This window comes from Manis pentadactyla, chromosome 10 (assembly GCF_030020395.1).
Source record: "Manis pentadactyla isolate mManPen7 chromosome 10, mManPen7.hap1, whole genome shotgun sequence".
NCBI lineage: Eukaryota > Metazoa > Chordata > Mammalia > Pholidota > Manidae > Manis > Manis pentadactyla.
Window position 1 is genome coordinate 103,132,048 of NC_080028.1, and position 24,608 is coordinate 103,156,655.

Below are 24,608 nucleotides of genomic sequence, written 5' to 3' on the forward strand. Positions count from 1 at the left end.
GGAGACAAGGTTCCCCTTGGGTCACAGTCTTGTCTCTGGGTTTCCTGGCTGGAATGTAAAATAAGAAATAATGTCTATCAAACATTTGTGTTGCCTCCAGATCAGTTTGGTGGAAAGGCAAAAATCACACACTTCAGAAGTGGTCATGTCGAGCCCACCAGCTCAATCTGCATCCAGTTCTGCGGTGGACAGGCAGCCGAGGTCGGACCACCAGAGGGAGAGCGAACGCCTGCGGGGGGCTGTGAGGAACCTGAGGGCCGAGCGGAGCACCCTCCAGGCGCAGCTGCAGGAGAGAGAGTACGTGGTCGGGTGCAAGCAGCACCCTTCGGCTTCCTGGGCGCGGCCTTGGCACTGTGGCTGTAGTCACACTGTTGTGAATTTAGGAAGAATGCTCAGTTCTGACTAGTCATCGCATAAATAGTTTCATATGATTCTAAAACTTATATTCTGCTTGTGAACTAAAGGCAGATTTAGTGGTAAAAAGAAGACATTAATTGGCTGTATTAGGTCCTTGAGAAGGGGTGCCATTTAAATCTCTTCACACGGAATTCCAGAGGGCTTTCCAAAGTCTTTTAGAGAAGAATTTACTTCTGTTGACTTATGTGAAATGGACAGGCCATGAATTAGATCTTATGCAGAGTGGTTTAAAGATCTAGTAATATGTTTATAATGTCTAGTCCATTTACCAGGTAAGACATAAATGCTGTCGTCAGCGTGACCCTGAGTTTAAAAGGCAAAATGTCAAGATTCTGCCTCTTGTGCACTCTTCGTGTCCTAGGGCTCTGACTGCCACCTGCTTCAGCTGCACCCGTGTCCTGCTCCCGCTGCCGCTGGCAGAGCCACCGTATCCAAGACAATGTTCGCCTCTCAGTGTGTGGCCTGGGGGCTGGCTAGAAATGCAGAACCATGGCCGCCCCAGACCTCCTGATCCGACTCTGACTCTAATGAGACCCCCTGGTGATTAGTGTGCACAGCTGGGTCTGAGAGGGGCTCCCTAGCTGACTCCTGGCCTAAGTTCTCTGCCGCCTCTGTTTAAGGGAGAAGGAAAATTCCTTCACACTCCACCTCTTCCTCCTCCTCCAGTCCAAGTCCAACAGTGCATCTGTGCAAATTGATAGGTTCATTGTAAAAATTAGTCTTAAACATTAAGCTAGTCATTTTGAAAGGTAAATAAACATCTTGGTCATCTCTTAAGTTACCACATGACATGGTAATAGCTCCCATTTATGGAGCCCTTGTAGTGACAGGTACTCCACTAAACACTCTGAGTGCTTTCTCTCCTTCATTGTAGATTAACTGGGCCTGGACAGGTTAGGCCAACAGGACAAAAGCAGTGGCCCGAGGTTCAGACAGAGGTTCTTAGCCACCTGCCCCGTAGGATGCAACAGAGCCCCTCTGGGGCAGTTCAGGGGAAGGCGCGGGTAGCCCCGTGCTCAGGGCCTCAGCCCGGGCTGCACTGCAGCCTGGTGGGAGGTGGGCCCTTCCAGCGTCCATCTCAGTATGGGGCCCAGCTGGGCTGTGAGACTGCTGGTTGGTGCCTTCCCCTGAGATGGGGACACAGGGCCTCCCCCAGCAGATTTTGCTCCCCACTGTACACCCTCCCCTGGACAGTCGCAGCACATAGTGGGTGCTCAGTCCGTACCTGAATGGTCTGCTCCCTGGGGTTGGCTCCTGTTTGTGTGACTGTAAACAAATGCCTTTCTTTACACTCCGCCCCTCCTCAGTCCACTGTCACAGTGAGAAGCTGGACTGCATTATTTCCATTTCTTCAAGAGCTCTTCCTGCTCTGGAGATTGGTGTAATGTGGGCCTTTGTTTTAATGAATGCTGAAACATCTCTGGTTCTGTGTGTTCAGTTTGGAAGTGAAGCAGCTACTACAGACAAAGGCGGACTTGCAGAAGGAGCTAGAAAATGTGAAGGAAAATGAGAAGGAGAGAAGAGCAAGAGAGGAGGCTTTGCGGTAAGTTTGAGTTGAGGACCACACGCCCCCTACCCTCATACACATGCCAGCCCAGCTTTCACGAGTGGTTGTTACAGAGCTCCAGTTTGATGAAGACATGTCTCCTCGACATCCTGCAGGGATTTTCTGTTTCCTTCAAAGTAAAAACCCAAACTCTGGGCTAAGGCTCTTCACGATCAGGCCAGCGTGTGCCCAGAGGCCTTATGACGCCCTGTGCACCCTCACCCCAGCCATGCCCGGCACTGGCATCTTAGGACGTGCCCAATGCCACACCTGTGGTCAGGAGCCAGCCAGGTGTCAGCTGCGTCCTTGGGCCGGCTGCATGCACAGTGGCATTGTTCAGTCCCCAAAGAGTGGAAAGAGCCCCAGGGTCTATCAGCTGACAAGCAGATTAAAAATCTGAAGCATTTCTATACAGAAGAATAAAAGCAATGAAGTTCTGGCACACATTACAACACAGACAAGCTTCCAGCCCCTCACACAGTGAGAGAAACAGGCAGAAAGTAGGTTAGTGTGGCCGGGGGTTAAGCGGAAGGGAAAAGGGTGCACCTGCTGACAGGTACTCAGCTTCTTCTCGAGTGATAGGAATGTTCTGGAATTAGCAGTGGTAGCTGCTCGACATTGTGAATATACTAAAAACCACTTAATTGCATACTTTAAAATAGTGCATTTATGTTTTAATGAATTTTATCTCAAAAGACACCCCAAAAAAGTAAATTAGAAATCTGAACAGTAATATTTAGCACTCAAAATAATTAGACACAGATGACTGGAGTGAATAAAGAAGTTTATTTTCAAAGGGCTAGATTTTGTCAGGAGGCTAGAGTTGGCCTTAGAGAGGGCAGGTACACAGTGAAGAGTTGATTTTACTTTGTTTTTAAAATGCAAGGACGTAAGTTGTATTTCCTTTCATTCAAGTTGTTTATTAAACACTCCAAAGGATGCCTACGTACTTGTCACCCACACAGTCAGTGTTTTTACAGTTTTATCATGTGCCAGGTCCAGGGGTCCTGGCCCCTGCCCCCATGGGTGCCCGGTCCCGACAAGACAGAAAGTGGCAGGTACCGTCCTGCGGTGGGGACACGGGGACCACCCCTAGGAGTGGCAGGGGTGGTGGCTGAGTGCCCCGTGTCCCCCAGGAGGCTGCCCTTCCTGCTGTCACAGACATCTCATCTCGCACAGTGGGATGGCAATGAGCTGTCTTTTCCCTTCCACCCTAGAGAAGAAATTCAAACACTTACCAAGAAGTTTCAAGAACTGGAAGGAAATAAGAAAGAAGAGAAGGATGAGCCCATGGAACTGAGCCCTGAGGTATGGCTCAGCCATGGTCCTTGTTCTGGGGGGTGGGGCCCTCAGCTGACCCTGGCAGTTCTGACCCTCCCAGGCTTCCCTGCTTCCAACTCCGACAGACCCATTCCCTTCATCGTCGTCGTTGCTTCCTGTGACATGTACACTGAACCCCAGAGTTCTGGACAGTAACTGGCAGCTAAGTGACTTGTTGATTCAGTGTTCAAGTCTTGGGTGGTCAAGCTGGTACGTGAAGGTCTTCCTAAAACTTCAAATATGCACAAAGTGCCATTAACCAACAAGGAGTTGTCCCTTAGAAGTCAGGGAGTCCGAGAAGGCCTGGAGGGCTGGGGCAAGCAGCCAGTGAGGACTGCCTGTGCGGGCCCTGCAACCCGACACAGGACTGCCAGGGCTCAGCCTTGGACCTGCAGCTGGGTGTGCACATGTTCTGGTGTTGAATGACTGGTGGGCCTGTGGGCAGGTGAGAGGTGAGTCTACACAGTCTGTCCTCCTGTCCCTGTCCCCTTGCAGAGGCAGCTCCCTCTGAGGTGGCCATGAGGGTTCCCTGGCGCCTCCGTGGGGCCAGGGGAGCCCTCCGTCCCCATTGGCCCAGGGTTAACTGCACTTGGACTTCCATAGGCTCAAATGTGCCTTGCTAACCTCTTCCAATTAATGGAATCTTCAGGTGGTAGATACTGTGTTAACACAGAAACAAATAACAGAGATATTAAAACCCTGTGGCTGCAGTTTGCTGCAGGAGGTGCCCACCGTGTTGGTGTGTGGTAGATGAAGCCAGCGTGGCCCGGGCTATGTGAGCACGTCGGAGATGGGCAGGCTCTGTGCAACAGCCCCTTTCTGTGACTCTCCTGCTTGCTGCAGTTTGGTAACTCCTGGAGAAGCTGCCAGAGGGCTGGTGTTCATCCTGCACACATTTGAACCAAGCTCTTGCTTCAGAAGATGACTTGTTGTTTCTGTAGCAAGTGGCCTGACAGATTGTCATTGGCCCCCAGGAAAATGCAGGTGTAATGTGGCTGCTGGGTTATCTGCTGATAGTTGAGAATAAATGCTTTGCTTCTTAAATCCAAGGCTGGCATATTTAGCTTGAGTCCTCATTGTAAAGCCTCTTCTCTTAGCAAGTGACAATACATGTGCTTCAACTCTAGCACAAGAGAAAAAGGAAGAGCTAAAAGTTGGGAGGTGGGGAAGCTGATGAGCAAAGGTTAAGGTACAAACTGAGGCAAACCACGGCTCTGTTGATTAGGCAGGAAAAGGTGGTGCGCTAGCTGGAGCCCCCCAAGGCCAGTACAGAGGCCGTGGTCTCAACACGTCCTTCTGGCCAAGTGCGAGGACTGGACCGTGGGGGTCCCTCTCAGTCCCCTCTGGTGTGTGACTTGTCTACTCAGGAGTCCTGACCCCAGAGGTGCCCAGGGTGAGCAAATGTAGACACTTCTGCTTATTTTTAAAACTCTTCACTCAAAGTCATATGTCCCTTAGGGAGAAAAAATATTTTTCATTTCCAGCAGAACTGGAAATAATGGCTTTGTTTATGGAATGCATCTGGTTCTTGAAGACCCCTCCCTCTCTTGGCCTGCTCAGGTTTTGTATAGACATTCAAAATGGGGAGAAAAGCATGTCCTATTGTCTTATCAGCGTGTTGTGTGGAGAGAGGGAAAAGGTCATCTTAGTCCTTCCTGCAAACTAACTAGACACAGGTCAGAGCAGGAAGGTGACCCTGGGCCTCACCCCGACCATCAGGAGGGTCTGGCTCTGCAGCTGCAGGGCCATCATGTTTCTTTGCCACTTTCTGTTAATTTCAGTAATTTGGGATTTAAATCCTCACTCAGTGCAAGACAGAATGGACATGTCGGTAGAGACACCTATAAAATTTCTTTTCCTCAAGGAATTATGTCCTTAATCATTTTCTCTGTTTCTCCTGACAGGCTTAACAAGATTTGTTTGGTGTCAAAATTACACTGTGTTCTTAGGCATCTTATTATACAGCCGTGAGATTTTCTGCCCCTGTAAATGACAGGAACAAATCTCAGATCCCAAGCGTCCCACTGTTCATAAAGACAGTGGGCCTGAGGAGGTAAAGGTGCACGGGCCTTTACGGCAGCCTTGCCCCCAACAGTCAGGAGCCCGGATGGCTGCAGCCACCCCGGAGGGGAAGTGGATCTCTCCCTCCTCCTGTGTGGAGAGAGCCTCCGACCTGTGTCCTGTGTGATGCGAACGAAGAACCCTCCCCAGAACGCTAGGGCACTGACCCCTTTTTATTAGAGAGAAACTTACTTGTGGAAAAGCGGAGGGACGACTGCCAAATATGGCTGTTTCTATGTGGGTCCTGTTAGTATTGAAAGAATTGTCTACATAAGCATTTACTAGCCCTGGGTTTTTCCCGCCTGAAAAGCATCTCCATTTGAAGTAAAAGGGACTCATTGGGAAGACTCCGTGTCAGTTCATAGCAGTTGCCGGAAGGATTTATACGCATGTCAAAATTTTAAATTCTTTCAGCTGTCTGCCAAGAGTTTTTGCTGTGTCTCTTAAGGGACTGTTTCCACCTCCTTGCTCCCATTGGCCCAGGCGGCCTCGGTGGGTTCTGACCCGGCTTCTGGAGCTCCGCCTGGTGATGGCCTGGGCCTGGCAGGGAGGAGGTGGGCCCCCCAGGGAGACCCTGAGAGGGTCTCGGCAGGAAGTGAGGTGAGCAGCCTGAGCACCCGCGAGAGGACTGACCCCGGGCCTTGCACTTAGTTACAAGACCCGCATGCCCGGCCGGTCCTCTCACAGCTGGGCTTTCCGTTCCGGTCCCTCTGCGAGAGCTTTTCCTCTGACGATGCACATCTTGTCTGAGCTTGCATCGCTGATGTGAGAATGTCGTCCCCATCGTGATGTTCATTGCGAGATGTCCTTGTAAATGGGGGATTTGGGCCCTAAGTGGTGGAGGTCGGTGTTGTTTGATGGGCACAGTAGCAAGTCTTGCTTCTTTCCACCCTAAACACCAAGCTGACATCGATTGCCTTCCATCGCAGAGGTCCCATCTCATAATTCAGCATTAGACTCAAAGAAAGGCCAAAGAGAACCCCCAGGAGCAGATCATCTGAACAGCAGTGTGGCATGTCCCTAAATTAGGAAGCGTGTTCCAGTCACTGAGACTGTACGCTGCCTGTTAGCCGCTGGGGTGACGTGGCCCCGCCCTCCTCCCGAGAGAGCGCCTCCCCCCAGACAGCGAGGGATGTCCGCGGAAACCTTAAATAGAGTTTCAGTCCGTTTACTGCTTATACTTTTGTCTCCCCGGAGGTTTCTTTGTCATCCCGCACACCGAACAGTGTGGGTACAGATTTTTCCTCTAAATTAGAAAGTCTGGCTGATGAGCTTAGCCTGGTCCTACCAAGTAATATCCTGCTGCCTTGCCTGATAGCCATCTTCCTGCCTGACATAACCAGCCTCTATGCCTCGAATATCCTGCAGACTCCAGAACCCTGGCCCTCGCGTCCTGCCAGCAGGCCCTCCCCACAGGACTCGGGGCCGGACACGGGTGAGGGGGGCGCCCCCTGCACCCCCTCTGGCTGCTCCGACCGGAGGAGAGATGCAGCCGCCCGGACCCTGCAGGCCAGATGGAAGGCGTACAAGCACAAGGTGAGCCCTGGTGGGACCCTGGCCGGCTGTGCTGCCAGGGGTCCAGGCTGCACCACCCTCCCTGGCGCCCCAGCCACTTGGTCATTCTCATCCCACCACGTGTTGAGTGTGGGGGATGTGCAGACTCCCTTGGAGGTGCAGCGCACGTGCAGGCCCATGTAGGAGAGAAGAATGTACACAGCTGAAAATGATGTCACATGGGGACAAGCGACAGGCCACACCTGGGCCACGGTGAAAGATGGACCCCGCGGGGGCTACCTTTCAGCCCGTCCTTGGGAGGAGCATGGCAGGGGCTTGTCCGGAAGCCTGTGTTGGCTCACTGACAGCCAGGACACGGCGGGGTGGCAGGGTCTCAGGGAGACTGACCCTGGTACAGACCCCAGCCACACTCGGGAAGCGCTGTCCTGTCCACTCCAAGCATGCGACTGTGCTCAGAGTCTGGTGAGGCGGGCTGATCGCTGACCAGCTGGGGAGAGGTGCCCTGCACAGCCCCGTCTGAGTCCTGGGAGGAGGCAGCTCAGAGCGAGGCTGATGTGTTAGGAACATGAGAAACCTGCCCAACAGGCCGCTCCCCAGGGACCCTGGCTATACTGACTAGACAGAAAGGCTGCCCCCTAGGCTAGGGAATGACAGCTGCCGTTAGTCAGTGACGCTGAGGAGCGGGGTGTCCCCAGTGCCACCTCGGGACAGGAGGCCTGGACTCCTTCCCCAAGCTCTGGGGTGGCTCAGTGAGAGTTCCATCCTCACAGGACAGAGACGGCCTCAGGTGAGCGCAGGGCCCTGAAGGGGCTCCAGGTCTATAACCAGCAGGGCCCCATTCTCCCCAGCAGAGCAGACCTGCGGCCCGGGGGTCTTCCCAGGGCAGCCAGTGTTCTTCGCTATCACTTTCTCACCACCTGTCATTATGAAAACTTACAAATGCAGAATGAGAGAACCGAGTCCATTCAGTGAGGCACTGGACAAGCTCCTGCCCACCAGCTGGACTTGCTGTAGCTGACATGGAGCTACTTCTTTCTCTACCTCTCACTTTTTTCCAGAACCATCTGAAAGTAAGCTTGAGATGTTAGGAAATTTGAGTACGTATCTCCTACAGACAAGGACACTGTCCTCACCACACACGCCACTGCCACACCTAAGAGACGTAGCGGTCATTTCCCAAGACCAGGAACACCCACGTCAGACTCCGAATTCACCAAGTGTCCCACAATGCCATTCACGGTTCTTTACAGACCAGCCTGTCTGGGCTGGGTTTGGAGCTAATGGCAATCAAAGCCTGTGCTGGCTGCTCATGATATCAGTTCCAACATTTCGTCTTTTTAAAGTTACCTCCTGTGTAGAGAGCACAGCCAGTTCTTTAGAGAACATCCCACATCTGGTCTGTGTTGTTCTGTGGCCTTTACCTTGTCCTGGGCCCCTTTGTGTCCTGCGAATGGGAATTTAGGTCCACAGGCCTGGTTCAGTTCAGTTTTGATGGCTTAGGCAGGAATAGCTCATGGGCGATGGCCAGCGTGTTTCCTCACGTACAAGCACACACAGGGCCAGGTGGCCCCTGTCTGTGTGTGTCCCTGTGGTGGCTGGTTCATGCTGTGGCCGCCAGCTGTGGCCATTGTAAACCCCTCCTGCCCTGATAATGACCGGTAACCTGTAACTGGAGTTCGGCCTCCGTATGTGCCCTGCTCTCCCTGCCTGACTCCCGAAGGCCTTGGCATCCAGTGCTGACCCTGCCTGGGTCATCACCTCACGACTGCAGAAGGGGGCTGTTCTCAGACCTCATCCTTCCCTCTCTTTCCCTCATCAGCTGGGCAGCTGGGCAGCAACTCCAGGCCCTCCTAGGAAGTTCTGCAGGGTGAATGCTTCATTCTCTTCCTTTCAGTACTAAGTAAACAGATTTCAGAGCAAGCCATTGTCCTGTCATTCCGGCGGGGGCCAGCGAGTCTCCCTCTGAGGCTGGGAGGGGCGTGTCGCTGCGCACTCAGAATTTGTCACTTCTAGAATAATTACAGTCATTATTCTTTTCAATATCCAGCTTGCCCCAGAGTTTGCGGGATGCTGGGCCCAGCCCCAGGCTGAGGCCCCGCTGGCGCCCCACCTCCCGGGCTGGAAGGCCTCTGTGCTCCCTGCCCTCCTCACCCCAGACCTGGAATCTGGCAGTCTGGGCTGTGGGGTTTTTAGAAGCAACTTACCGGTTTCTGCAGTCTCCTCTGCCTTTCTCCTCATCAGCCCTTCACTTAACTAAAAAGATAACACGAGTCAGTGCTGACGGCTGCTCCAGCACCCGCCCAGCTGCCATCCCCTGGCTCCCGCTGCTGCCCCCCTTCAGGAGATGGCTCCCAAACTGAGCCAGGACTCTGTTTTAAGAGAACCCAAAAAAAATCAAGGACACGTGCCTCCAGTAAGACATTTGAGAAGAAGGTATTTGAAATACCAGGAATCCTTTTGCTGTGACAGCTTTGGGCCGTGTGCTCTGATTAACACCAGAGACTCGCCTTGGTCTCTTCTGCATGCACCTGTCCAGCCCACTGCATCCAGGAGCAGGCTGGGCGCTCTCCTGGGGCGCTCTCCCCGGGCATGACCGTCCCCCCACTGTGCAGATCAGGGTGGACCGCCTGCTGCCCAGACACAAGCCCAAGTCAGGAAGTCGGTTTCTGCGTGTGCCACTCCCTCTCCCGAGGCGCGGCACATTCCCACCCTGGCTCCCACTCTGCCAGGCTGGCCTGTGTGCTGTTGTGTTCCCCAGCTCCTTGCCAGCACCACCCTCATCTGCTGCTTCATCCCACCTCTGCCAGTCGGTTATTTTCATCAAACACAGACGTCTTCTCCTGTTTATGTCCCACTGGACCTGGGCTCTGTGTTCCTCTGTTGGTCAGGGGGAAATCCTTTTGCTGTGACAGCTTTGGGCTATGTGCTCCGATTAACACCAGAAACCAGCTAGGTGGCATGCATGCACCTAGTCATGGTCATTAGCCACTGAAGGCACATGTCTAATCATGGGATTTTCACTGTGGAAGGCCTTCAGCTTCACTTACATGTATAAAAATACATGTTCTTAGGCCAGTCTGTGACAGTTCTGGTTCAGCATATCTTGGGTGCAGCTGAATCTTTTTTTTTCAAGTCCACAGGTAATTTTGATGACAATCATATTTGGGAGCCTGATGGGGTCCCCTCTGTAACAAAGGCAGCAGGCCGTGTCCAGCTACTCTGTGGTCACCTAGCAAGGGCCCCAGTAGGCCAGCTCCTGTGGTGGGAAGGGGCTTCCTCCAAGCGCAGGGAGGCCTGGCATAGCCGCTGAGGCCACTGAAGCACCGCGCCCTAACTGCTGCCCTGAGGCGCCGGCCATGCAGTCACAGCCACCAGCCTTCTCACTGTCACGGGGGACCGGCCGGCCCCTCATCCAGGCTGGTGGGGAGGGGCTCCAGCAAGGGGCACCTGGTACCCTGCCTGTGGCAGGGGCAGGGTCTGGAAGTGAACACTGTACTCTAAAAAGTCCTCCTCATGTTGATTCATGATTTCTCTGTTTTTCAGAAAAAAAAGGCTGATCTGGATGAGGTAAGCCAGTCTGTCTGCCCAGCTGCAGTGAGTGTTTTCGTGCTGAAGCAGTGTGACTGTGGCTAGCTCACGAAGCATCACCAGACACTTGTTTTCATGAGATGGGAGCAGGCCCACACGGCATCAGTCGGATAGGTGTTCGGCTCGTTTCACACTCAGCTCATTCGTGCTTGTTCACTCTTTCAGCACCCATATTGGTCATCAGTTTGGTGCCAAGCACCCCAATGGGCCCTTGGGACCCAGAAAGACATTAAGACGAACAGGTGGACAAGAGACTCCAGCCATGGGTGGATGTGTGCTTAAGGGCCGTGGGGTTGCAGTGCTACCTGCCCAGGCCTGGAACAAAGAGAAAGGACGCGGGGCCAGATACACACAGGCAGCCTTGGGTGTGTGAAAGGGCATGGCTTGCTCTGGAAAAGGAGAGCAGGTGTGCAAGCAAGACTGAATGGAGGTCAGGACAGACTGCAGGATGGAGGGTGAACACCAGGGTGAAGCCCCCAGGGCCGTGAGGACTTCTCCCCACCCTCACCTCCACCTGTGCCCTCCTGGGCCTGCTCCCCAGGCAGCCACCAGGTGGTGAGTCCTAAATGTTATACCACTGTGTCCTGCTCTCGCTTTGCTGGGGCCCCTAGAGGCATTACCGCCGTGCGCCCACCCCTCCTCCCCAGCCCCGGGGCCTGCTTTAGCTGCCTTTGTGCCATTCCTCCCTGCTGGACTGCTGCCCTCTCCTGCTAGAATGTGAGTCCGCAGAGGCAGTACCATCTCTGTCTCCATGTGCCAATACCCCTAGCCCTAGGATGGTGCCTGACGTGTGGTGGCCATGCAGTAAATGGTTTTTGGGTTTTTTTTGGTCTCATTAATCTACAGTTACATGAGGAACATTATGTTTACTAGACTCCCCCCATCACCAAGTTCCCCTAACATACCCCATTACAGTCTCTGTCCATCAGTGTAGTATGATGCTATAGAGTCACTACTTGACTTCTCTGTGTTGCACAGCCCTCCCCATGACCCCCTCCATTATACATGCTAATCGTAAGGCCCCCTTTCCTTTCCCCCTCCCCCTTATCCCTCCCTTCCCACCCATCCTCCCCAGTCCCTTTCCCTTTGGTAACTGTTAGTCCATTCTTGGGTTCTGTGACTCTGCTGCTGTTTTGCTCCTCCAGTTTTTTTCTTTGTTCTTATATTCCACAGATGAGTGAAATCATTTGGTACTTGTCTTTCTCCACTTGGCTTATTTCACTGAGCATAATACCCTCTAGCTCCATCCATGTTGTTGCAAATGGTAGGATTTGTTTTCTTCTCATGGCTGAATAATATTCCATTGTGTATATGTACCACATCTTCTTTATCCATTCATCTACTGATGGACACTTAGGTTGCTTCCAATTCTTGGCTATTGTAAACAGTGCTGTGATAAACATAGGGGTGCATATGTCTTTTTCAAACTGGGCTGCTGCATTCTTAGAGTAAATTCCTAGGAGTGGCATTCCTGGGTCAAATGGTATTTCTATTTTGAGCTTTTTGAGGAACCTCCATACTGCTTTCCACAATGGTTGAACTAATTTACATTCCCACCAGCAGTGTAGGAGGGTTCCCCTTTCTCCATAGCCTCGCAAACATTTGTTGTTGTTTGTCTTTTGGATGGTAGCCATCCTTACTGGTGTGAGGTGATATCTCATTGTGGTTTTAATTTGCATTTCTCTGATGACTAGCGATGTGGAGCATCTTTTCATGTGTCTGTTGGCCATCTGAATTTTTTCTTTGGAGAACTGTCTATTCAGCTCCTCTGACCATTTTTTGATTGGATTATTTGCTTTTTGTTTGTTGAGGTGCATGAGCTCTTCATATATTTTGGATGTCAACCCTTTATCGGATCTGTCATTTATGAATATATTCTCCCATACTGTAGGATGCCTTTTTGTTCTATTGGTGGTGTCCTTTGCTGTACATAAGCTTTTCAGCTTGATATAGTCCCCCTTGTTCATTTTTGCTTTTGTTTCCCTTGCCCAGGGAGATATGTTCATGAAGAAGTCACTCATGTTTATGTCCAAGAGATTTTTGCCTATGTTTTTTTCTAAGAGTTTTATGTTTTCGTGACTTACATTCAGATCTTTGATCCATTTAGAATTTATTTTTGTGTATAGGGTTAGACAGTGATCCAGTTTCATTCTCTTACATGTAGCTGTCCAGTTTTGCCAGCACCATCTGTTGAAGAGACTGTCGTTTCCCCATTGTATATCCATGGCTCCTTTATCGTATATTAATTGACCATATATGTTTGGGTTAAAATCTGGACTCTCTATCCTCTTCCACTGATCTGTGGGTCTGTTCTTGTGCCAGTACCAAATTGTCTTGATTACTGTGGCTTTGTAGTAGAGTTTGAAGTTGGGAAGCAAGATCCCCCCTGCTTTTTTCTTCCTTCTCAGGATTGCTTTGGCTATTTGGGGACTTTTGTGGTTCCATATGAATTTTAAAACTATTTGTTCCAGTTCATTGAAGAATGCTGTTGGTATTTTGATAGAGATTGCATTGAATCTGTAGATTGCTTAGGCAGGATGGCCATTTTGACAATATTAATTCTTCCTAGCCAAGAGCATGGGATGAGTTTCCATTTGTTAGTGTCCTCTTTAATTTCTCTTAAGAGTGTCTTGTAGTTTTCAGGGTATAGGTCTTTCACTTCCTTGGTTAGGTTTATTCCTAGGTATTTTATTCTTTTTGATGCTATTGCGAATAGAATTGTTTTCCTGATTTCTCTTTCTGCTAGTTCATCATTAGTATATAGGAATGCCACAGATTTCTGTGTATTAATTTTGTATCCTGCAACTTTGCTGAATTCAGATATTTGTTCTAGTAGTTTTGGAGTGGAGTCTTTAGGGTTTTTTATGTACAATATCATGTCATCTGCGAATAGTGACAGTTTGACTTCTTTTTTACCAATCTGGATTCCTTGTATTTCTTTGTTTTGTCTGATTGTCGTGGCTAGGACCTCCAGTACTATGTTGAATAACAGTGGGGAGAGTGGGCATCCCTGTGTTGTTCCTGATCTTAGAGGAAAGGTTTTTAGCTTCTTGGTGTTAAGTATGATGTTCGCTGTGGGTTTGTCATATATGGCCTTTGTTATGTTGAGGTACTTGCCCTCTATACCCATTTTGTTGAGAGTTTTTATCATGAACGGATGTTGAATTTTGTCAGTGACAGTTTGACTTCTTTGTTTTGTCTGATTGTCGTGGCTATCTGTGGAGATGATCATGTAGTTTTTGTCCTTCTTTTTGTTGATGTGGTGGATGATGTTGATGGATTTTCGAATGTTGTACCATCCTTGCATCCCTGAGATGAATCCCACTTGATCATGGTGTATGATCTTCTTGATGTATTTTTGAATTTGGTTTGCTAATATTTTGTTGAGTAATTTTGCATCTATGTTCATCAGGGATATTGGTCTGTAATTTTCTTTTTTGGTGGGGTCTTTGCCTGGTTTTGGTATTAGAGTGATGTGGCTTCATAGAATGAGTTTGGGAGTATTCCCTCCTCTTCTGTTTTTTGGAAAACTTTAAGGAGAATGGGTATTATGTCTTCTCTATTTGTCTGATAAAATTCAGCGGTAAATCCATCTGGCCCGGGGGTTTTGTTCTTGGGTAGTTTTCTGATTACTGCTTCAATTTTGTTGCTGGTAATTGGTCTGTTTATATTTTCTGTTTCTTCCTTGGTCAGTCTTGGAAGGTTGTATTTTTCTAGGAAGTTGTCCATTTCTTCTAGGTTTTCCAGTTTGTTAGCGTATAGATTCTCATAGTATTCTCTAACGATTCTTTGTATTTCTGTGGGGTCCGTTGTAATTTTTCCTTTCTCCTTTCTGATTCTGTTAATCTGTGTAGATTCTCTTTTTCTCTTAATAAGTCTGGCTAGGGTCTTATCTATTTCATTTATTTTCTCAAAGAACCAGCTCTTGGTTTCATTGATTTTTGCTATTGTTTTATTCTTCTCAATTTTATTTATTTGTTCTCTGATTTTTATTATGTCCCTCCTTCTGCTGACTTTGGGCCTCGTTTGTTCTTCTTTTTCCAATCTCAATAATTGTGACTTTAGACTATTCATTTGGGATTGTTCTTCCTTCTTTAAATAGGCCTGCATTGCTATATATTTTCCTCTTAGAACTGCCTTTGCTGCATCCCACAGAAGTTGGGGCTTTGTGCTATTGTTGTTATTTGTCTATATATATTGCTTGATCTCTATTTTAATTTGGTCATTGATCTGTTGATTATTTAGGAGCATGTTGTTAAGCCTCTATGTGTTTGTGAGTCTTTTTGTTTTCTCTGTGCAATTAACTTCTAATTTTATACCTTTTTGGTCTGAGAAGTTGGTTGGTAGAATTTCAATCTTTTTTAATTTATTGAGGCTCTTTTTGTGGCCTAGTATGTGGTCTATTCTGGAAAATGTTCCATGTGCACTTGAGAAGAATGTGTATCCTGCTGCTTTTGGATGTAGAGTTCTGTAGATGTCTATTAGATCCATCTGTTCTAGTGTGTTGTTCAGTGCCTCTGTGTCCTTACTTATTTTCTGTCTGGTGGATCTGTCCTTTGGAGTGAGTGGTGTGTTGAAGTCTCCCAAAATGAATGCATTGCATTCTGTTTCCTCCTTAAATTCTGTTAGTATTTGTTTCACATATGTTGGTGCTCCTGTATTGGGTGCATATATATTTATAATGGTTATATCCTCTTGTTGGACTGAGCCCTTTATCATTATGTAATGTCCTTCTTTATCTCTTGTTACTTTCTTTGTTTTGAAGTCTATTTTGTCTGATACAAGTACTACAATACCTGCTTTTTTCTCTTTGTTGTTTGCATGAAATATTTTTCCATCCCTTGACTTTTTTTCTTTGTGTGTCTTTGGGTTTGAGATGAGTCTGTGGGGACCCGCTCGCAGATTTTACTTTTCCATTTCCCTAATATCCAGCACACCATGCAGTGTGTGTCTGCGCTCCCGGTGTGGATTACCAAGGCTGGGTATTTAGCAGTCCTGCACTTCCACTCCCTCCCCGCTCCAACTCCTTTCCTCCCGCAGGTGAGCTGGGGTGGGGAGAGCACTTGCATCCCGCTGGTCCGTGGCTTGTACCTTACCCCCTTCGTGAGATGCCGAGTTCTCGCAGATGTAGATGTAGCCTGGCTGTTGTACTGTATCCTCTGGTCTCTCTGTTAGGCGTAGTTTTATTTGTTGTATTTTCAAAAGTATATATGGTTTTGGGAGGAGATTTCTGCTGCCCTACTCAAGGCGCCATCTTCCCAAAATCCTGGTAAATGGTTTTGAGTGTGTGAGCAAATCAATGAATCTGGGACTCCTCAAAGCCAATGTAGCTCATTTACAAACCAGACAGCTGTTGTGGGCTGTTGTGTTGTGCTTCTCTGGCCTCCCCTCCTGAGGCCTGAGTTCCCTCATCTCTATAAAGCCAAGATAAGGGAGACCTACTGTGTGCAGCTGTTGTGAGGGTAGAGTTGGCTTGTGGGCACAGCATGTGGCAAGAGGGTGTGTACTGCCCCTTCTGTCACATAGGGTTGGTGTACAGCGGCAGCTGCCATCCCTGGTCCAGCTGGTGCTGCTCCATCTCGAGCAGGGGCTGCCAAGCATGCAGCCCCAGGGACAGGGCCACCTCCCTGCTGACCATGCTGTGCCTGCCCTTACCCATCTTGATTCTCCCTTCTCCTCACCTTCATGCTACAATTGCACCCCTAGATGCATGACGCCCAGGGATCCGTGTGCCAGCACATCATTCCCCTGACCTGTTACGGGCATCCAAGCCCCTGGTCAAGCAGTGACAGTTCCAGCCAGGCTGGAGGCAAGATTGTTCAAACGGAAGTGCTGTGATAAGATCCAGAACACTGTCTTCAGAGCTTATAGATCATCCGTGTGTATTCCTCAAGATGGAAGTCGGAGGATAGATAACTGTGAAGCATGGAGTCACACTCTGCCCTGCTTGAGTGTAGAAGGTGTGCATGGAAAATGTCTGAGACAGAATATATATCCCAGTGTGGAAACCTGACTGTGAAACTCAGGCCAGTGTTAGCAGCTGCATTTAATAGCATTTAAGAGGTGGCTTATTTATGCTCCAAGGTTGGGGTCACTGTGGTTCAGACACCTGTGCCCTTGCCTCCCTAGAGAACTGGCGTGTTTCTTGCTGTGGGAGATGTTGGGTGAGTGAGAGAGAGAGGTTCTTCTAGACGCTCCTGTGGTTTTGCAGTAGTAGGAAAGTCATTTTTCTCTGCTGTTAGAGCTGCTCCCTCTGGAGCCTTCCTTAAGCTGCACCTCCCATCTCCCAGGGAAATGAGCATTCATCTCTCTCCTCTTCCCCTGCTAGGTGGCTGCTGCGCTTCAGGCAGCCTTCCGGGGTCATCTAGTGCGGGTGAAGCTGCTATCAAGCAATGCCTGTGGTTCACAGATTCCCAGCCTTCCCAACCAGGTAACTCTCGGGCTGGACACAGCCGGGGTCTGACAGCGCCTGCTCTGCTCCCTCTCCTCATGCTCCATCTGCAGGGGAGGCAGGGGGTCTCAGCCTCCAGTCCCTCCCTTGCCAATGGGTGTGCCGCACTGCATCTCCCGGCACATCCTGGCCATGCTGTGGTGCCTCCAGTGTGAGCTCCGGATGGGTTAGCTTGGGGCACAGAGTGCTTGGAGGTGCAGGTTCTCTGTAGCTACCCACCCCCCCACTGAGAACAGGGCGAGACAGCCATTTCATGGACCTCTGGAGGCTGAGCATCAAGGTCCTCCAATCAGGGGACTGCCACCTGGTGGGTTAGCGAGCAGAGCCGCTGGAGTGCGGCTGTGCTCTCGCCTGGTTCTCGAGTCCAGGCGGCGGCCACTGCCACTCAGGAAGGCAAGGAGTCTCAAACAGTCCTCTTCCTGCTGTCTCTACACTGCAGAGCTCTCCTGCGCCCTGTGTTCCGAGTCCCATCGCCCAGGCTGAGGGTGATGCGAGGCACGAGGAGGCCATCACCATGATCCAGTCCGTCTTCCGGGCGCACCTAGTGCGGACCAGGCACGGGTATGTCCCCCCAGCAGGCCACCCCCATCCTGTATCTCGGGAATCTGCGCATCCAGAGTGGCAGCCGGAGCATCCAGGTGCGGGTGTCTCAGTCTGGCTCTCCTTCTGCAGAGAGAAACCATAGACTGAAAAGCAGTGGGTGGCATTCCCAAGATACAGGACCCTGGCATGTCCCCAGAACAGAAGTCACACCTTGTGAAAAATGCCTATCATGCCACACAGGTGGAGCGGGCCACAAGCTCTGTTCCTCAGGAAGAGGCCTTTCTAGAATTGTGTCCTGGGAGAAGACAAGTAGAAGGGCAGGGTGCTCTGGGCCTGGGGGTAGCCCAGGCCAGTTTGCTGCCTGGACATCTCAGGCTGCCCTCTTGCCACAGGCCCCCTGCTTCTCAGTCTGCATGGCAGAGCAGGGAATGGCAGCCATCCACTGCTTTTCAGGCTATGGTTTCTCTGCAAAAGGAGAGCCAGGCTGAGTCACACTGTCGCAGTCCTGATTCCCAGTGACCTGGGACAGGCCAGCTCAGCTCAGTACACTATCACCACGCACGGGCATCTCGACACAGGGGGGAGGGAAGGCGTGTGAGGCCTGCTATCAGCGTGCACCCCAAGGAGACTGACGGAACAGGTTGAGGGCCCCACAGCCAGCCTCTCGGGGCCCAGCTGGCCTGTGGGCTGGCTGTGCTGGGCACATCTATGGGACGGCTACCTCCTGCAAGCCAGGGGGCTGGCTGTAAGCCTCCAATGATGCTTGCATTCTCTGAAGTCAGACTCAGCTGATGTCCCTTGTTTCCAGCCCCATCTGTCAAAGACGTGCTGCCGCAGCTCCCGCCAAGAAAACCTGTGCTCCAGCCACACCCAGCCAGCCCTGCTCCCCACCCTTCCTGGCAACCTGTCCTGGTAATTGCATCTCCGTTTGAATTTCTTTGCAAGGGCAGCTGGCCTCTGAGGTTTACGCCAGAATTGCTGCCACAGCCCAGCAGCTTAGGATGTGTAAACACGTGTCAGGGTCTCGTCCCACCTGTGAGCTCAGCAATGCCCTCAGATGGGAGACACCCAGACCAAGCCTCCCTCAGCCCTGGGCTGTGGGGAGAGATGAGAGCCAGGCAGGCCGCAGGAAGCTCCTGCGTCAGTGGCAGCATGCCCCACAGTCACCAAGGGCCACAGTCGGGGTCTGCGCGGCTTCTGTGTTTTGGTTTCATTCTCAGCTCCAGCTGGAGTGAAGTGGTTTCCCTCCCCCAGGGTTAGTACTTCTCCAGTTGGTTGGTTTTACGTAAAACTGCTTATATTTCCTTTTACTTCATGAAGGTCCAGAAACAGTGGAGAAGTCCCTACAGTAGGTGGGGGCCTGGCACCCATGCATGGGGCCTGCCCCAGCTCGGCCTGATCCCTGGCATGTGGTCTCTCCAGGCCTTGTGTCCACGGGGGTCCTGGGAGGGCCCTCGGTCCTGGATCTCTGGCTCTGACACTGCTGCAGGTCCCTCCATGTGCTCTCATTAGGAAGCCTTCATTACAGCCCTGTGGCCACCACTGCACTGCTGAGGGAGAGCCTTGGGGTCTGGCGCTGTCATGAGGCTAAGAAGTGTAGGTGTGACGTCCCCTCTCTGCATGTCATGCTTCCACGAGGGGCTTCTCTGTACCGAGCCCCCAGGAAGGTGGAAGCTGAGGACAGGAGCAGGGAGGGAATGGTGCTTCAGATCAGGGGAGAGTATGCAAGGAAGCAGCTTTTCTGAACCAAAACAAGAGGGTGGAACAGTGGTGGGCACGGTGGCCCTGCCCACGCGAGTGTGTCCTGGTGCGTCCTCGGGTAAGGAAGGCAGTGAGGGAGCAGCGGGGAGATGGCCAAGGGGCCAGCTATGGAGGATGAAGCGCTGAGGCCGAGGGGGCCGCGGAGGCTAGCAGCCCCCCAGTCCTGCTCGGGTGAGTGGGGTGGCCCTGGGAAGGCCAGGAATCACAGGTGGGATGAATTGGGCAGACGGCACGCGTCACCACCCTCCAGGGGCCGCCCCGTTGGGGGCAGTATGTGGGGAATCCTACAAGAGCTGAGGATCTCACACCGTGTCTGACCTGGAAATCGCCATCGCATTTATCCACATCAGTCATTTTTTTCTGACTTTGTCAGAGCCGGCAAACTTTGATGTTCTCTCTGAAACTGTCTGTAAAGCTCCACAACGGTAGCAGCCCTGGGAGGAAAGGGCAGGCGGGTAGGCGGGCGGAGCTTGGCAGACTGGGGCACCCAAGGCTTCCGCCTGCCCCACGGACACCCATTTCCTGCCTTGCTCCCCAGCCCTGTAGCCGGAATCCTTTAGTCCTGGGGCAGGGCAGCCGGGAGCGCCGCCCACGCTGCTTGGCACCACAGGGAGCACAACGCCGCTTGCCATCCGGTGGGGTCTGTGGGAGCGTGTGAATCAGGCCTGCTTTGCTCTGGCTGTAGAAGAGTTTCAAAGGAAAAAACAAGATGGTCTTGAATACTGATGTCTTTTAATTTCATAAAGTTCTGCTTTCATATTGAGTTTCTTGAAAGCTACCGTATCTGCAGCACAGCTGAGCCATAATTTCCGGCTGTTTTTATCTCCAGTGGGTGATGGGCTGCTTCTCACCGCACCTTTATGAAGCCGCGGGACTGCCCCTCACACGTCTGCGGGCGCGCTTAGCGGGTGGGGTCCATAGGGTGGTGTCTGTAGGGATGAGGTCTATAAGGGGCGGGGTCTGGAGGGTGGTGTTTGTAGGGGGCTGTCCAGCACAGGCTGCAGGGTTTGGGAGCTAGAGGTCTGTGACCTCAGGGCCCCACGCGGTCCTGGCTGCAACCGGTCTTGTCCCACCTGTTCCCTAGCCAGTGTGTGGTTCTCACCAGCACTGACTTGCTGTCCTGGGCTTCTGTGAGGGGCCCTTGGGTCTCCCACCCAGACCTGAGCCCCCTCAGTGCCAGCAAAGTCTGGCCCAAGTGCCAAGCTGAGCTGGAGACCCTAGTGCATGTGGCTGGAGAGGAAGGTGTCTGAGTGGCCTGAGGGAGGCTGACGGGCCTCCGTCCCTTACCGCTTTGGGAGTGACCTGGCTTCCGGCAGGAACAGGGTGATGTGTGAGATGACCATGGTGGTGGGCCTGAGCAGCTGGTAACCCACCCTCTCTGGTTCCTTCCAGCTGAGCTGGCGCCCTTGGAGCTGCAGCCAGCCATGCCCCCACCCACCGAGGACATCATCTCCGATGACTCCGACGAGATCATAGTCGCTCCAGCGCTGCCTTCCAAGAAAAGTGCCTCCCAGTCCTAGACCGCTGGCCGTTGCCCCTCACGTCGGCGTGGCTGGTGGGGGCCACTAGGGTTAAGAGGACAAAGCTCGTTCCAGGGGACCTAACTAAAACGGGAAAGTGATTTATCTCATTAGGAAAAGAGCAGTACCTTCTCCACGCCACCGGCTCCATGGGTTTCTCTGGTTTGCTCGCTGGCTGGTATAGAACCCTGAACACCTGCAGGGGATCTCTGGGAAGGGCCAGTGCTCGCCTCACTGCCTCACCTCTGGCTGGTTTTCAGCGCAGGGCATCAGCCAGAACAAGGTCGCCAGAGCCCTGCAAAGACGTGCCGCTGAGGCCTGGGAAGGCCTGCCTTGTCGGGAGCCAGTGCTGAGGTCACCCACCGCCTACCCTCATGGACGTTTGTCCAGCCAGGTCAAGATGGACATGCCAAGCCATGCGTTTTGGAAGAGGCGAAATAGGCCTGCAGTGGGGGCAGGGCTTCCTCATCCCCAGGACAGACGCTGGTGACTTCAGGGTCCAAAATGAGGGCATGTCCTGGCTCCCCACTCCGACCATCATCATCCCTGCTCCCTGCGTCCCCAGGAGCTCCTGGGCCCAGGAAGGGGCTGTGGGAGTCTTTCATTGGGTATATGAAGTGTTTTAAAAATACCAGATTATGATCTAATCCCTTTGACACTGCAGCGGGGAAGCATGTCCTGCGAGCCCAGTGGCTCTGGGGGCTCACCCCGCAGAAGGAGAACGGGAGTCAGGCAGCCCCGGCCCTGCTGTATGCAGGCCCGGCTCCACGGCCCACACCCTGCTGGTTTGGCACCGAGGTGCGTTCAGAAGCCCAGGCTCACCCTTCCTGTGTGGGATTAGCCCTGCTGGTGTATGGGGCCCCGAGGCCTGGGTGGGCTCTGGGGCGCGGCCCCTCCAGCCTCAGCTGCCTGCTGCCCTCTAGGGGTGGTGTAAGTCCGGTGCGCGGCCAGCCCTGCAGCACAGCAGCTCTTTTCAGGTGGAGCTCAGGGACACAAGCGCAGCCCCAACGGTGGCCAGAAAGTCCCCAGCTCCGGCTTGCAGGCCGGCGGCTGGAGGAGCTCTGTAGCCCGCAGTGGGTGGCCCACCTCCGCAGGGCACCCCGCCTCACACTCTTTCTCCACGTAGGCTCTGTTCATAATCCTGAGTCAGAAAAATTCCAGCCAAGGGGCCTGGCTTGTCTAGTTGTTCGTTCTTTAGCCTGTGGGCCGTCACATAGATTTTCCTCTTCTTTTTACCCCCCTGGACTGATTGATAATTTGATGGCATCTGACACTTGCTTGTTTTACCCACTGGATCATTCCCTGTAACCCAGCCTGTGCTTCCCCAGGTGCCAGGCTCAGCATATGAGGTCTGTAGGCACCTGCCCACCAGCACAGACCCCAAGGGACAGAGCCGTGCAGATGCTGGCTGCTGCACCCCATGCAGAGCCACGGGCATTCCCTCAGTGCCCTCACCCAGGAGCTCCGCAGGCCCTCACGGATGACAGGTCACCATCAGGGTGTCCCGCCCCTGGCCTGGCGGCACTGTGGCCTGCAGGGGCCTCAAGTTTTCCAAGAGGATGCCCAAGCTGTAAATGCACACGTTTGCCCACCTGTGCCCCTCGGCCCTGCATTGCGCTCACAGGTTTGCCTGCCTGTGCCCCTCGGCCCCACATTGCACTCACTTAAAGGCAACAGCCCGGGAGGAGCTGCCTCAGTCATTGACACCCCACAGGCTGTGACTTGAGCTGGTGTCCCATATGCCCTTTGGGGGGCAGCCTTCCTGCACTCTGACTCTTCAGCCACTGCAGGTGAGTCCCTGGGAACACAGGGCCCGGGGCTCAGGTGGGGCTCTGGGCAGGGAGCAGCTGGGAAGAGGGTGCAAAGGGGCTGGGAACCTAGAGGTCTGTCTGCCACTGGGCCGCCTCTGTGGTGCCGCCCCACAGACTAGCCCAGGCTCGTCCCCCAGGAGCCCGACCCCACATGGGGTGAGGGCAGGGCTGAGCAGTGGAGCAGTCCTCAGGGTAACAAGACTGAAGTCAGTGGGGCCAGGAAAGGGCAACAGGCCCACATGGGCAGCAGTGGAGAGGCATGTGCCCACACTGTAGGACTACTCCTCAGCACTCGCCCAGCTCTGGGGCCTCCACCCGGCCCGACTGCTGCTGCTGGGCTGTGGGCGTCCCAGCTCTGAAAGCCGCCCTCCCTGCCCCCTGAGGCCAGTGGGAAGGGAAGACGCACATCTCCTGGGCCCAGCCCTGCGGGCTGGGTGTGCACAGCACTGTGCCTGTTGACGCAGCATGGCTGGGTCTGTCTGTGAAGCAGAGTGTGTGAGCTGCCTGCCCTTCTGAGCTGGGGGGACAGTCCGTGCTGCCCCCACCAGTTCCCTCCAGAGCAGGCGCTCCAGGGGCACACTCTGGGACCCGTAGCCAGCTGACCCGCCTGGCCACCGGCCTTCGTAGGATACTGTTCCTGTCAGCCATGGGAGAGACCGATCGCCTTTCTGAGGGTGCTGGGCAGCTATAAATGAACCCAGCCAGTGCCATGGCTGAAGGCCTTGGTTCCTGTTCACCCAGATGACACAGCTGCAGGGGCCATGCAGGGAGGAGCAGGTTCTGGCAAGAAGACCAGGGGCCGGGGCCAGATGGCTGCCTGGACACTGGCAAAGGGAGGCTGGGACCAAAGCCTTGGGCAGGTGTGGGAGGTGTGTCATGGGGGCTGGCCAGGTAGGAGGTGGTAGGTTTTCAGAAGGCTCTACTGTGGGTTTCTGTGCAAAGTGTGCTCCTGGAGCAAAAGGCACATGACTAGGAGGTATCCCCCCCAGGGAGCAGGGGCAGAGGGTCCAGAGAGGAGGACAGCCATGATGGCAGTGCCCCCAGGCCTCCCGATGGGTGCTGCCGGTGGGACCGCCCAGCTGGCCGGGGGCAAGGAGCTCGGTGTACTCAGGGTCTTGTTCACTTGCCCACCTGTGTGAGGAGGGATTTTAAGGTGGGCAGGGCTCTGATGTCTGATGGCATGCACTGGCTGCTCATCCCCTGACAAGGTGGGTGAGGACTGAGCTCCCAACCCTTCAGACCCTCCAGAAACCTTCCTGGCAAAAGCACTGTCGCATCAGCAGGTGGACCGACCCGCTGAGATCCAGCAGGAGGAGCACAGCAGAGCTTTGCTTTGTATATAAGAAGTAGATACTCCCTGCAGAAAGCCCCACAAGCCTTCACAATCTGAGTGAAATTTAAATTCCATTAGAACCCAGCTAAGCTGGTCAAACCCCTCCTGTGCCTTTGGAAGAGCAACTCTGGGGACCTTAGAGGGGACACACAGCTGTGGGGGGTCAGGCGGCTACTCCAGGCTCCTGCCTCGCCGAAGCCCTGAGAGCCCGTTAGCAGCTGGCCAAGCCAGCACCCCAGAAAGCGAAGCAAGTTCTTGTGCAAGTTGAAGTGTGAAGTATTGGCCTTTGTAAATGAAAGTTGACTCGCAGGGCATTTGTCTTGATTACCCAATAAATCTGTCATCTTAATCACCTCACTCAGGCCACCCACGCTTGTGCTGATCTTCAGGAGCCCTGTGTGGGGCTCCAGCCCTGGGCTTTGATGGCCGCCCAGGCTGGGAGTCAGAGCTGGCTGAGGAATGGTCCCGCCGCCCGTTGCCTGCCGTTGTCCATCAGCACTCCCGTCTCGGAGTTGTTCTTCCTTGTTGCTGAGGACTGGAGTATCAGGAAACAAAAATAGGGGAGCAGGAGTATTTCCTCAAATGCTGTTTTTGTTGAGGAACAGGGAAGGAATAATTTACTCAGGAATCAAACACAGATGCCAATGACAAAAAAAGTTGATTTCTGGAGAGAGATTGTTTCCCAGTGTTTTGTCACACAGGACAAGGTGCCTCTCTGGGTGCGCATGTGGCTGCTCCCCAG

General features: G+C 52.8%; 1 protein-coding gene across 4 annotated transcripts in view; it reads left to right on the plus strand.

Moving 5' to 3' along the window:
- Window positions 1–24,223, plus strand: part of IQCE (IQ motif containing E) — a 47,583-nt gene extending 23,360 nt beyond the window's left edge. For all 4 annotated transcript variants that reach the window (XM_057487441.1, XM_057487442.1, XM_057487444.1 and 1 more), the window contains exons 14-22: window positions 101–297; window positions 1,856–1,960; window positions 3,181–3,271; window positions 6,713–6,880; window positions 10,403–10,426; window positions 16,776–16,877; window positions 17,338–17,459; window positions 18,250–18,353; window positions 20,595–24,223. In XM_057487441.1, the coding sequence (XP_057343424.1) occupies window positions 101–297; window positions 1,856–1,960; window positions 3,181–3,271; window positions 6,713–6,880; window positions 10,403–10,426; window positions 16,776–16,877; window positions 17,338–17,459; window positions 18,250–18,353; window positions 20,595–20,722 (1,041 nt within the window). In that variant the 3' untranslated portion in view covers window positions 20,723–24,223. The remainder of the gene's footprint in view (window positions 1–100; window positions 298–1,855; window positions 1,961–3,180; window positions 3,272–6,712; window positions 6,881–10,402; window positions 10,427–16,775; window positions 16,878–17,337; window positions 17,460–18,249; window positions 18,354–20,594) is intronic.
- The last annotated feature ends 385 nt before the right edge of the window (window positions 24,224–24,608 follow it).